We start from the raw sequence: 14,731 nt of genomic DNA on the forward strand, positions 1-14,731 counted from the left end.
GATCACCAGACGAATCAACAATTCATATTTAATCATGTGGATTGAAAATCGGCTGTTATGTCTAAAAAGATCACGATCAATGTTAAACAAAGGTGTTTTAATTACATATTTATCGTTGATAAGTGGACTGAGTGTCAAGAGGATGACATGCAAAGGTGGTAGTTTGACAATATCATTCCCAAGGACATATACCTCGTGTAGAATGTCTATTTGCATTTATGGCAAGGTGGGAGTTGATTGTAAAACATTCCATAAAATGCAGATTGCTGCTTACTTCTTTAAGTAACTAATTTGACTTAAAAAATGGGTTTGTCTACAGTAGAAGAATCTTTAAATGAACGAAAATTCAAGTCCAATTGTCTAACTGAATTTGATTGAGAAAGAAGATGAAGAACAAATGACGTCTTGAGTGGGCTTATGATTGCCACACATCTTTGTGGTAACCCTAGGGAAGCCATGAAAATTGTAGAGAAGGAACATGAGAAGGAAGAGCTTTGGGCTTTGTTTATCGATTTTGGAATGGACCTTGTGGATTTCCAAGAGAAATTATCAAATGTGCTCGAGAATAGGTATTGCGACTATTTCTGGACGTTTTGAAGACTTAGTCTTATATGTATTAGTGGTTAATGGTATTTTTAAATTTTGGAATGTAATTATTGAAATCAAAATATGTAATGGTTGGAAGATTGTTGCTTCCTCTTCGAGGAAACAACCAGATTTTTTATTAGTATGTATGTGTTTGTAGTGATAAAGAATGAGATGATAGATATAAAAGGATATGTATAGAGAAGGGATATGAATGGATGATTGAAAAACCCTTTTCTATATTCTGTGCGTAATGTGTGTTGCTGATTTCCGTATTTGGTTCTTTCACAATAATTGAATTGTGAGTTTAATTGTTACTTTCAAGACTTGTGTGAATATGTTGAGATCTTTATAGATTAACTTGAAAAAAAGGTAGTTAATGTTTATCTAATTAGTTTCCTTGAGGTAATTAAAAACAATTTGACAAGTAACTCTGCAAATCTAACACATTTACATTGTTAGAAATAAGTTACTGATGATTCATCAAAATTTTGAATTGTTTTGTGTTAGTATGCCAAGTATTGCATAGAAATTGATTGTATAGCCAAAAATATAAAAGGGACTGGTGAAAAATAAATTTTATTTGCAAAAGCATGGTGAAGAATTCGATATTATTCTGATTTTGTTGTAAAGGTTAGTTAGAGAGTTGTTAGGGTTAAAATAAGGTTACACCCACCCTGGTCATATAAGACCTAAAGAGTAGAACTGTTGCACCTATTCTGCTCAGCTTGTTTGTTGGCCTATGTTACACATTTGGATTTGATGTCATTTGAAAGATATTGCCCAAATTGCAATTTTGTTGTAATGTTTCGAATCTTGTAGGAGGGATCACTGGGTTCGTATGGAGCTCAAAGATTTTGTGTAGTGGAGGCAAAGATGTTGGATGTACGGATTGGAGGAGTGGTTCGTGTACACACTGGAGGAGAGGTAGGTGTACGAATTGGAGGAGAGGTTGGCATATGAATTGGAGGAGAGATTGGCATACAAAGTGGAAGAGAGGATAGGCGTACGGATTGGAGGAGAGGTTGGCATATAGATTGGAGAAGAGGTTGCCATACACACGGGAATAGAGGATAGGCATACAGATTGGAAGTTGCTTGGTTCTTGCCAGGAAGTTGCATGGTTCTCCTCAGAAAGTTGCTAGGTGTACTGAAGTAGAGGTAGTTTGTGTCTTACGAAGCTTATCAATATGGAGGATAATATCCTTCATTAACGAACTATGGAAGACTTCTAATTGCTAACACACATACATACACCATAAAGCAGATACACGAGTGAGTCACAATTTAGAGAGTGTGTAGTTGTAAACAATGATGGTACTCGGATTTGCCAGATCGAAGTAAAGTATTACAAAGAATGGAATAGAATGAGGGAATCACATTGAAATCGTAAGAGCCAAGTAGGGAATGTCTTGCACTTTCGAAATGACAAACAATAGTGAACTCCAATAGGAATTCACAGTACAAAGAAAGAATCCAAATCACATACAACTTCCTACATACCATACATAGATACCCCTTTAGAGAAAACTCTTGAGGGTTTACAAAAGAATGCCGACATGGCAAACATCTACGGATAATTAAATAAAATTGGGTTTATTGAGTTGTTTTATCTAAAAAACACGGGATTATTGAGTTTATTGAGTCGTTTTATCTAAAAAATGACATTTTTTTTTTAAAAACTCGACTTTGGCGGACTGCATTTGCATGTCATTTGCTCCGAGGTTGTTGACACCAGCGAATTCGTGGCAAAATTTGCTGCAAAGTTGACCAGGGATCGATTTAGTGAATTTGCAGCGAATGACGGACAATAAATAATTTGCTTTGATGCGACTTTCGAATTCTAGTTTGCTTGAGCAAATATAACAACTTTGCTAAATTGAGATAGATGTCTTGTATTTCTATTATAATTCATTATTATCTATTTCGTTTATGTTTTAATTATTATTATTACTTTTTTATATTAAATTCTATTTCAGGAAGGGGACATCACATCGCCCTACTATGTTTTCCTGTATGAAAGGTTAACAAAGCCTAGTAAATTTTAAGCTGCTAATTTTGCTCCTGAGTAATGGTTTCAAATCTAGTCAAAGCTGTTTTGTGGATTCCATTCCAGTTTGTGTGGCCTCAAGTTATTTGATTTATCTCTAAGTTGGATTGCACTTATTTCTTGGATTCTCTATTTTACTTTGCATCTATGCCTTGTCCAAGCCTATCTCAATTTGGTTGTTAGTGCGTCTCTAGTCTTTTTTTAAGCTTCATGACCTAAGAAGTACAACTGACAATCTAAAGTAACTGAATCATGATGGTTTTCAAAAATAATATGGATGAGAAGATTGGAAATTAAGAAAATCATTTCTTTTCTATCATTCCAAGGTTTGTAGAGAAACAAAGAGAAGCAATAGTTTACCTCAGAATTTAAACTTGTAGCTATTTGCAAGAAAGCGATTCTAGGTTCTTTATGTAAAAGTTAAACAGAGATAATGCGCCTCATAAGTGTACAAGAGAATATCTTAAGCGTGCAATTTTAAGCATACAAATGCTTTCTATTTTCTGCTCTTCTTGTTTAAGAAAGTATGGATTCTTGATGTTTAATTTATCACCTGGAATCTTCTGAAATGCTTTTCAGAACATTTGAAATCTCAAGTGACCAATTCTAACAAATGTATAGTTAATTGATAAGATGAGACACTACTCCTTGCTAGTTATGTTTGTTTGAATGCCAAATTTAATAATACGTTTCATAGACCATATATATTGATATGAATAAGGATTTGTGAATTTACATTGTTGGATATCCTAGATGTCCTATTATGGCAATAAAGTTTGAAGTAACCATTTGTATAAAATTAATAAAACCCTTTCATCATGTTTACGGCCCACATTGATTGATACTATTGATTCAGTTGTTCATTTATTTTAATTATGTTTGACATTGCTATATGTTAATTACTTTTGTAAGTTGTGTACTCTGGAAAACTTTACCGAGTTTAAAACAGTTTGGGCAATGTTTGTGTTTCTGAAAGATTGCTTGTGTCGTCACAAGGTTTATTAGTTTCCAATACTGTCATAATCATTGAAATTCAATTGTTCTTCAATTTGCAGCACTGCACACGAGCTGTGTATACATCTCCAATAAAGACCATCAGTAACCAGAAATATCGTGATTTTAGTGACAAGTTTGATGTTGGGCTTCTGACTGGTGATGTTAGCTTGAGACCTGAAGCCTCGTGCCTTATTATGACAACAGAAATTTTAAGGTCCATGCTCTACAAAGGAGCAGACATTATTCGTGACATTGAATGGGTGAGTGATATATGAAAGAAATTTTCAAGAGGAAGGATTGGGTTAAATTAGCGAAGTTTACATCAAATTCTTTTCATAAAGTTAATTTTGTCATATATAGTTAATGCTCTTGTATATGTAGGTTATATTTGATGAAGTGCATTATGTAAATGATGTGGAGCGCGGAGTTGTTTGGGAGGAGGTTATTATAATGCTACCAAGACATATCAATATTGTACTCCTATCCGCAACGGTAAAAATAAATTCTGATCAGTTAGTGATTAAATACTTTTTTCAATGAAAATTCTTTTAGTATGCTTTCTTCAAATACATAGAATATAGATATGTTTTCTAATGTAAAACTATTTGGAAATCCATATTCCCTTTTTTGTTATTATCTTGAGAATGAAGTGAATAATGTGTAACAAAGCAGATCTAACCAAAATGAATTGATTTTAGGAAGTTTACTAAACAATAGTTTGTCTAACAAAATTTTCCTTCTGAAGCATATTTAGATGCCTTAGTGCTCAAATCCTACTTCATGCTAACTCCATTGAAGAAGCATGTTATGTAACAATCACATGGTTTATATCAATTAAGGATGAATACAAGTTGTATGCGTAACTCTTATCAACATAAAGAAAATATGACAATGCTTAATATCCTTTGTAATTTATACAAAAGGTCTCATGGTTTCTCTCTTATACATTTTGTCAAATAGTTACAATGAAGATGTAATTGAAAGTTTCAGGAGCATTGTCTGTTTCAGGTTTGAATGTAATAGTAAATTTATGCTAATATGTGAGTTAAACAGAGAATAAGAAAGCTTATGTGGCCTGGTACAGAAATATTGAACTAGGCTGTTACAGAAATACCCAAAATTCTGTCTTCAACACATATTTCCTACCCAGCTGCACACAGAGATACAGAGAATCACAGAATGCATTCAGGATTGCTGCAGGCAAACCGTTGCTCCCGCACAAACATCCCTATCAATAACTTGACAGTGGTTCTGTGCACCTTACAAATGATTTAACACTTAATTGTTCATAACAAATTAGCTGGTAGTGATGCTTGAAATGAGAACAATAGATTACATGTAGCATCTAACAGCAATGATGTATCAGCAAGCAATGAATGCGACAATTAGAATTGAACAGTGTTACCTCAAGTTTCGGGGACGGGTACAGCAGGGGGGTGGGGGATGAGTTTCCTTGATAATTGGGGACAGTGAGGGGACGGCTATTTAAAATATATAGAAAATTTTTAAAATATACATGACATTCATATGAAAACGATAAAGCATGCCATTTAAACTTCATAGAACTTTAACATACAAGTTTACAACATTTCATTGTTTCAGAACACAATATTCATTCAAAATTCGGAAATCAGAATTCAAATGTTATTGTAATATCATATATGCACGTGATAATAAAATACATGTAAACAAGTTGAACAAACTAAACCGAAACGTCCAAAGGCCAAGTGCTGCCATATAGTTTCATGTTCAATATAAAAATCAATGTACATAAAAACAAGCAAACTGCTGCTGCCATTCTGATTTAGCCAACCTTGCATCAGAACCAGACTCATCTGAAGGCAGAGTGGGACAAAAGAATAGTTTTGTTTGAAGCAACAAGCATTGAATGGGCAAGTTTAAAAAGAATCTATTCTGGCTAATGAGCACATGCAATAACCGACAGCGAAAGATTAATACTGTGACTGCCATTTGTTTTTACTTGTTTAAATTGATTATCATTTGCAATTCTTGTCCAAATCCACTATCACTGAATTCATTTCCACATTTGTATTTAAACCTCATTGTATTTATTTTAGCCTTGCTGCTGCTGTCAATGAGAGAGTAGAAGTAAAAATCTTGAAAATTGTGTGCATGTAAAAAGAATGGAGAAGATGCGAGTACAAGCCATGCTTTTGGCTTCTTAGGGTATGTAAGCAGATGGGGTCCACAAATCGTATGCCCATAAGGCGAAGCAAATTGTCCCCAAGTCCCAGTATGAGGATGGGGGAAATTAGGTCGGGGACAGATCCTTGAGTAACCTTGGAATTGAATATTTAGTAGTCTGCTAGAAACTCAAACCAACAGCTGACAAGCTGGTTGTATGGATTACATCTTTAGTCTTTTTGCATAGTGCACTATGATTTTGTAGTCTGGTTTCATATGTTTTGTTTATTTCAGCTTTTGATGGCTTCTACTTTGAACTTGCCCTTATTTGGATAATTATAAAGGTTGATTTGGAAATTTTTTTGGTTCTTTTATTCCTTTTAGACTTTTACAGTACTTGCAGCATTTTTTGTTTCGGTAGTCTGAGGTACATTTGTCGTACCACCTTTGTATTATAATTATATGTACTCATTTGAGTCCCGTTGAGCATTTTTCTGGTCCTATGTGGACAGTTAAGACTTTCCTTCTTTGTTAATTGTGTAAAGATTGCTGAAGAGTGAATCTTCCTTTTGCTTTGGCGTCTTTGAGAAAATTGTTTATGCATTTATTTTTGTTGGCCTGTTTTAGGTACCAAACAAATTAGAGTTTGCTGATTGGATTGGACGGACCAAGAAGAAAAAAATATATGTCACAGGGTATGTTTTCGTCAATGCATGTGTTTTTAAATTGATTTCAAGCTTTAACCTTCTGCAAAAATAGAAATACATTTGTCGTTCTCTAGGGACTTTTCTAGAGCCACTAAATTACTGAGTATGATTTCTTTCCCTTTATTATATAGTTATAGATTAGCTGAGGAATTTGCAGTTGACATTGGATATGAGAGTCTGAGACTTAGATACTCGTTGAAATGGTTTTATAATTTTTACTCATTTCCTATGCAAACTTTCTTCCTTTTGTCCTAGAGATAAGTATGTTTCAATGTCATGAACAATTCAATTTTAAAATTATTTATTGTTTTTAGGCCATAGATCACATAATTTTTTAGGGTTGATGTTCAATAGGACTTATAATTTATTGGAAGTGGTTGTCATATAGTGATTTGCATGTTGATATATGCAACGAATAATAAAATCTCCACTTAAATGCATTTAAGATTTCTTATGCAATTAAACTTAATATTAAACTATAGTTTTTCAATAAAGTAACATGCAAAATAGACATGAAATAGGCTAATTTCATGAAACATTAAAAACTATATCAAATGAACTCATAATGAGTTGAAACTTGAAAATGGACAACAAAATACACTTTAAATATTATATATATTTATATATCATGCTTTTACCAATAAAAAGCCCGCTTTTATGAGGTTTTAAAATAAATATAGCAGTTGTCCTAAAAAACCCCACATTTACCTTTAACCTGAGCCAGAAGATTCCAATTTTGACCTAAGTTAGTGTACTATCCCTTTCCGGATATTTACTAAATGCCCTTGATACAAACTTACAAATTTAAAACTGAACAGTAAACCAGTATTTGAAATAAATTCCAGAGCTTAAATTGACTTTATAACCAGCAGATATGCATACAAGAACACTCAGAAAAGCTTGTTTGATTTCCTCCAATATTCAGAGGTACAAATATAAGCAGGAGTTAACACAAAAATAACCGTCAAATACATTGCTGTATTATGCAACAGCAATACAATAACATACAACTATCCAAATGATCCAATCGTATAAACAACAAAAACAATCAGATTGGCAAATGTAGATAAAACCTGTAAGAAGGCTAGGTTTGCGTCCAACCCTCAAATGCTTGTTCAAGGGTTTGCATCCTTGAAGAGATAACTAGTAACTGTTAACAGCTCCCAGATTAATATTTGTTTTAAATATTATATCTTCATGACTTCCCATGTGGGGCTCGTTATACATTTATCACTTTTTCCAATTTGATGCACGCTCTTTTAAGCAATGTGGGATAAAACACCGTTTTTGTCTTTTAGTCACTTAAGTGAACATAGGACTCTTTTAAAAAAACAAAGTGACAAGTTAAATGAACTTTAATAGTCACTTAGTCAGGAAATCATATAATCATCAGGCATTAAAATAACTGATCAAACGAACTCGGATAAGCACGTTCATTAGCTCGTTGGAAAGATCTAGGTGAGATGCTTCCAAACCAATGCTGGGATATCAAGAATACTAAGCTCTATTTACTTACTAAAAATAGTAAGTATTTGAACAACCTGCCAAAACTGCTTTGATGGGTCTGAAAATGGAAATGTCTAGGCCAAACCTCGAACTAAACCTCGTAAAGAACCTTTTCAGCTCTTGTAAGCTAGGCAAAGTGAGCCGGCAACACAGAAATATAATGTCCCAGAAAAAGGGGACATTACAAAGCCTCCCTTCTCAAAGATTGCTTGCCTCAAGCAATCCACTCATACCTGCTGAAACCAAATGCCAGTATCCTGTACTCATCTTGAGAATGAGATTCTATTCCTCAGCCGATGTAACTTGACATGTATCATCCCAAATTCGAAGTGGCGAAATAGTACAATAGGAATCGATGTACCAAATAATTGAATGCTAGGATCCCAAGTCTCACCATAAAGGGACACCAACTGCCATGTACTGCTGCCCTGTGTGCCAATACCCTTAGTCAGTATGAATGCCCGACTCCATGAGTGACTCTGTGAGTCTCTACTGTGAAGTGAAGATGGGGGCTCGACAATATACCAATATCCACCCTAAGATGATAGCAACCAACCTCTATGACAAACTCCCTGATAAAAAACAATACACAGGGATGCTTCGCCCGGATCCCAAGTGAGAACTCATGTGCTGTTTTAGATACCCCTGACCAGCTCGTGTAATATCTATACCACTGTACTGTATTACCACTCCTGTAATATCTGTATCAATGATAATGATAGATCTGGCCAATCTGACTCCACCATCATGTCACTCTGGTGAAAACAGAGTAATCCTAATCTCTTGAACTCTGATGTGTCAGAAGGCAGAAACACATAGATCATAATCATGTGACTGTGTAACAACACAACATAATCCGCTAGATGTGAGATACTATTAACACCTGGATTCCTATTTACCCAATCAACATGATCTTGGGTAAAGGAAAGAGTGGTTGGTGAATCACCAACATCATGAGTGCTAACACTATCTTCAATATCCCGCTGAATAAAAAGTGTAGACACCTCCTGTGGAACGTAGGGTAATGTGTGATCTGCCCACTCATCTGCAAATAACTCATTGACCCTTGAAGGCCAAATAGAATCAGTGAATATATTACCAATATACACAGGCAAATCATTGATAGCGGAAATATACCCACAAGAAAAATCACCAATCAGCAAGTAGGCTGTGGCCATCTCGTAAGAGCTAGGTGATAAATCTTTGGGTAAGCTGAAAAATCCCTCAGAGCATGCTAAGGATAAATTTGAACTTCCTACCCCACCATAAGTACGCTTGCTTATGTTTAAGTATTCATAAAAGGATGGTTCACCATTAATTGAAATCTCTAAATTATCCTCCCTGCTTGTATCACTAACCATGTGCTCATGTGAAGATGTATAGGTGCTGTCATAAAAATCAGAATTTCCAGACTCACCAGCTTGCTGATCCATAGAATCTTCCTCATCATAGAAAGACTCAGACGGGGAACACGTGATTGAATTACATTGTTTGCCTTCACATCTACCTGCGTTATGAATTTCTTCAATGATTTTCGCGATTTCTTGTGCCCTTAAACCACTGTTATCTTCTTTAAAAGTGGCTGCCCCACTCATTTGATTTTCAGCTTTGTGGATGGAATAATGTGTTAAGCTCAATTGAAGGCGTAGCTCATCTACCTCACTCTTCTTGTCCCTTCCAAATTTTATTGCTAGATCTCTATCCATTAATAGTTGCAAGTACTCATATTTCATCATTTTCAAAGTTTCAAAAATAGTATGTAAAAGGGGACTTGTGACACCACATACTTTCCCCTGCCTCTCTTCCATCACAATCTTCTGCATGAGATGCTCAATCAAATTGGAAGAATCATGTATCCTCGTCAACACTTGGACAACCTTGTCCTCTTTGACCAAAAGCATATCCAATAAGTCAAAGACTGATAAAGGTTTTTGATCTTCTCCTTCGAACACAAGTGGGCTGTTCTCCATAGAGTTTTTTGATTTTTCATCACCTAGGGAAACGAGATTTTCAGATATATCCTATAACTCAACGTGAGCTAGATCATCTATCCTGCCAACATTGTGGTCTATTTGCTTCTTCTCAATATTTGACATAATTTTCAGCCTATAATCACCATAAAATTCATCCAAGTTAATTTCTATGTCACCAAATAAGATGCTGGTGTTTTGCATGTCTAAATAAGATGGGGAGTTGCCAACGTTGGCGGTTTGGTCAACTCTTTTATCTGGGCCATCAATGTGCTCATCAAAAGGACTTGTGTAAATAGCTCCATGAGATACTTTTGTCTCCCAATTGCCAGCTAGTATACTTGTGTCATTATTAGGACTACTATCAAGTTGATTGATATCTTCCCTATGCAGTTTCCTGTAACTGTCCTCTGTAAGGAGATCCTGAGCCAAACTGTAGCATTTGTTTCTTATCATATCCGTCTTGTTTTGCAGCTCTAGTTGGAGGTCCATGTAATCAATGAAGGGAAATTCTTTTTGAAGCTTTGATGGAAATTTGTTATAATCATCGTATAGTCTCTTTCAGTTTTAATATCGAGTTGGAAATCTCGTCCCACCTACTTTGGCATGTAGCTTTACTAAATCTAACCACTGAGTTCTGAACCAAAATTCAATACAAATACAAGTTCTTTGCAAGAGTATTCTGTCAAACATATGCATGAGAATAGCAATCTGTGATAGCTACTTGAAGTGCAGAGATGCAAACACAAACACTAGGCAAACTGAATCGAACTTCACCAATTAAACTACAACTTTTGGAGCAGTCTATCAAGCAATTTTCTTAAAAACAAGAACCCTTAATTGCAAGGATTATTTTCACCACTGTAAGATGCAACCGCCTTTTTGGCCAAAATAAATTTGTAGGGTATGAATGAAGTGTTAACTATTTTTCCTTAGTTTGAATACTTGGAATTTGACCCAATCTGTATTTCTGTAGCCACACATGAAATCGTTTATCTTCCCAGACTTAAGAAATCACCAAAACTCATTCCACAGAAGCTGCTTTCTCCAGTCACATTTAAGACAAATCATAATCATAATATGTCCCACTGTTTCCACTGAAAATTTCTGCACCACTTCCACCAGCTGTAATTTTGACAAACAATTGCTTGCAAATGTTGAATGTTTATTTGCAGAGTTTGTAGAGATTTTGTAAATTCTTTGCCTAAGATTCCTTAGTACAGTTTGATAGTCAGATATTAGTAGCAACTATATGGAGTGCACAAACTACTTATTTGATTGAAATGTAAGATGTTCTCCAGCTTTTAGGTACTATCCAGAAGCAATGAAACAATGTCCAGGTAATGCCTGTAATATTTGCCTCTACATAGGGAGTTTTTGGAAACTTCAAAATGTGTAGTACATTTAAGAGATTACGATTCATCTATTTCCGACCCTGGATGTTGTGTAATAGTGAGCAACACATTAGTTCTATGCCCTTCAATGTAGAAGGTATATTTTTGTTGATTCTACTATAAACACAGTAATTGCTGCAACTTGCAGCATGGTGATATAGTCTCTAGAAACAACCTAGCCTCCAGTTTCTTCATCAAAAAACTCCTGTCAGTAAGCTGTTACTCCCCACCCAGTTATAGGAATCAGTCTCCACATATAACTTCGGTGAGTCTGTCAGTTACAGCCCTACCTCCACACCTCTCGCTTGGTGCCCAGATCTTTATGTGCAAGAACTTTTGAGGGCCAAGAGGAGGTTGGAGCTCCTAGAGGCTAAGGAGCAAGAAAGTTACCGCAATATACAGGTGCTAATTGCAGCAAATAAAACTCTTGCAGACGATAACAACACTTTAAAAGCTCAAATCTCAACGCTGCAAGAAACACTTTTAGCCGGGAAGCTTGAATGGCAGAATATGAAGGATGAATGGAAAAACCTGAATGTGACATTGGAAACAAACAAGGTCACAACAAATACCGAGTCATCTCATAATAAGGAGAAAACGATTCTTCACACTAGTTTGCCAGGAAAGGCAGATGGTGAAGAGAAGAGAAGGAGTTTTGCAGAAGTCACCAAAACTTGGGACAAAAACAACAAACACCCTGATATGGCAAGAGAAGAGGCAAAGATTCGTGTGAACACGCAAGACAAAGAGGTCAAGGAAAGGCAGCTTAGGGCATCCAATATAATTATCAAGGGGATAAAAGACTATGGGGAAGGCGAACATACCCTTGACTTAACGAGGGATTTGCTACAAGATGTGCTGTTGTGGCAAGGACAAATCTGCCAAGCTTGGAGGGTTGGCAAACCACACGCTGAGAGAAATAGGCCAATCAAGGTAGTCATGCTCAGCATTAGCGACAAACAAAATCTACTTAACAAAAAACAGCTCTTGTGGGGTTCTTGCTTCGTTTTAGAGGAGGATTTAACTATGAGACAGCAAGTAGAAAGAAGGATGGAAATGGAAAAAATCAGAACAGCTAGAAATGAAGGCAAAAGAGCTTGGATGTTCAAGGGAAAAGCAGTTATTGCTCATTTTGGCCACCGCTACAATGAAGGGCAGCAAGAAGGCAACAAAGGTGCAACAACAAACACCTTAACAGGCAGCGATACAACAAGATCCATAATCACACCTAGCGATAATAACTCAACTTTGAGTCTTTCGCATCAAAATAAATAGCAATCAAGCTTAACCCAGGCGTCCTTAAGTTTAGTTTGTTGGAATTGCAGAGGTTATCCGTGGAGACGTGGGCTTGGGTTAGGGCCTATTGCGGAAGGCAAAGACATTATTTGTCTCATAGAGACACATGAACATGAGGGATGTAAGACCCCATTGTTTGAAGGCTACTGGAAGATGGCAGTGTGGAATGAGGCAGCGGGAAATGGTAAAGGTTATGGAGGTATAATGGTTCTAGTAAAAGAAAAAGAAGGTCGTGTCATTCAGCTGGAAAAGACTGATTCTAATAAACAATTTATATGGCTCAAAATCGTGGAAAATAACACTCTTCTCAGGATTGCAGCTTGTTACTTTGCTCCACAAGTATCTAAAATTTATAAAAAGTGTGGTTTAGATCACAATGACCCTTATGCTACATTAAAGAAAGATGTTGCTGTTTTTTCACAACGTGGGGATGTCCTTCTTGTTGGAGATTTCAATGCTAGGACAGCAAATTGGCAAGCAAGTATTTTCAGCTCCGAAGTAAATGATAACCCTATTTGGCTCACAGAAGAGAGAAATCATCCATGGGATAGAATATCCGAAGATGCTAAAGGCTGCAATCATTTTGGGGAAGAATTGATCACTTTGTGTGGCACATTTGATCTAATAATCTGTAATGGTTTGGCTAGATGGGCTAAGTCGGGCAATTTCACTTGCAACACATACAATGGGGCAAGTGTGGTAGATTATGTAATTTGTACATAAATTTGTATTGGGCAAAGGATAGACGGATTGGGGCAAAAATCCAAGGCCCTCAACACCCACCTTCTCAGGGCAGAATTTTGTTAACTTCAGAAAATAGTAACACTTTCAGGGCTACTCTTGAGGAACTTTGTATGGGACACCCTATGTATAAGCATGGTGTTAATAGTCATGATTTATCAAATTTGATTCACAAGGCTCTTTTAAAATGCAAGAGAGCAAAAAATAGAAAATCTGAAACTAATTGTTTTCCAGCCAATGCATGGTTTGATAAGGAATGCAAGAGGGCTAGGAGAAATCTAAGGGAGTCAAATAAAACTAACCTTGACATTAAGACCTACAAACAGATCCTAAAGAAGAAAAAAATCGATTTTATGTCCACAAGGAGAGAGGAGCTAATTTTCTTGGGCAGAAATAACCCCAAACGTTTTTGGAAAGAAATCCAACCAAGGAGGAAGCAAACTGAAAATAATATTACTGCCACCCAATGGTTTGATTATGCTAAGAAACTTTATGAACAAGAGGGTGGAGTGGGACAGCCACCTTTGGTCAATGATACCACAAATATTTTTACTGTGCAAGAGATAGAGACAGGGATTAAGAAGTTGGGTGGAGGCAAAGCAAAAGACCTTGTTGCGCTTCAAGCTGAATATTTGAAGTGGGGTATGAAAACTCTTGCACCGCACATCACTGAAATCTTCAACAAAATCTGCCAGGAAGGGTTTCCGAAAGATTGGACAATCAGCCTTGCAATACCACTTTTTAAGAGTGGTGATGTTAACAATCCCTCCAACTACAGGAGGACTATAATGATCAATCCCCTCTTTGCTAAACTTTTTGGCAGTATGATAGAAACTAGGATCAGCAAATGGGCAGAAGAGAATCATAAACGTGCTAAAGGGCAAGCTGGTTTTAGGCCAAAGCACTCGACAGTGGATCACTGTGTCACTCTGAGACACATTATTGAAAAAGAGTGGGAGAAAAAGGAAGACGTTTTTTGTTGCTTTGTTGACTTCAAAAAGGCTTTTGATACCGTTCCGAGAGACAAGCTTTGGTTGAGGATGGAAGAATTGGGGATTCCTAGGCATCTCAGAGCTGCTGCTCATAGGATGTACGAAGAGGTGAAAGTCAAAATCAGAACTTCAGATGGCATTTCAGAATGTTTTAGGAGCGATATCGGGGTCAAACAAGGCTGCCCTTTATCACCTACTTTATTTGGTTTATATATTGACAAACTGGAAGAGTGGTTAAACACGCAAGAGCGTGAAGGCATTCAGCTAGTGGAATTTATTATAAAGCTACTCCTATATGCGGACAACCTCATTTTAATTGCCAAATCTGCTTGTGGTTTGCAAGACCATCT

The 14,731-nt window shown here is 36.2% G+C and overlaps 1 protein-coding gene across 2 annotated transcripts in view; it reads left to right on the forward strand.

The window, feature by feature from the left end:
• LOC149545051 (RNA helicase, ATP-dependent, SK12/DOB1 protein) overlaps positions 1–14,731 on the forward strand; it is a 343,786-nt gene that overhangs the window by 147,270 nt on the left and 181,785 nt on the right. For both annotated transcript variants that reach the window (XM_089795559.1, XM_089795557.1), the window contains exons 9-11: positions 3,690–3,890; positions 4,012–4,122; positions 6,403–6,470. In XM_089795559.1, coding sequence (XP_089651685.1) covers positions 3,690–3,890; positions 4,012–4,122; positions 6,403–6,470 — 380 coding nt within the window. The remainder of the gene's footprint in view (positions 1–3,689; positions 3,891–4,011; positions 4,123–6,402; positions 6,471–14,731) is intronic.

The sequence above is a fragment of the Cupressus sempervirens genome, chromosome 8 (assembly GCF_028749045.1).
Source record: "Cupressus sempervirens isolate cs-2001-9-10 chromosome 8, ASM2874904v1, whole genome shotgun sequence".
Classification (NCBI taxonomy): domain Eukaryota; kingdom Viridiplantae; phylum Streptophyta; class Pinopsida; order Cupressales; family Cupressaceae; genus Cupressus; species Cupressus sempervirens.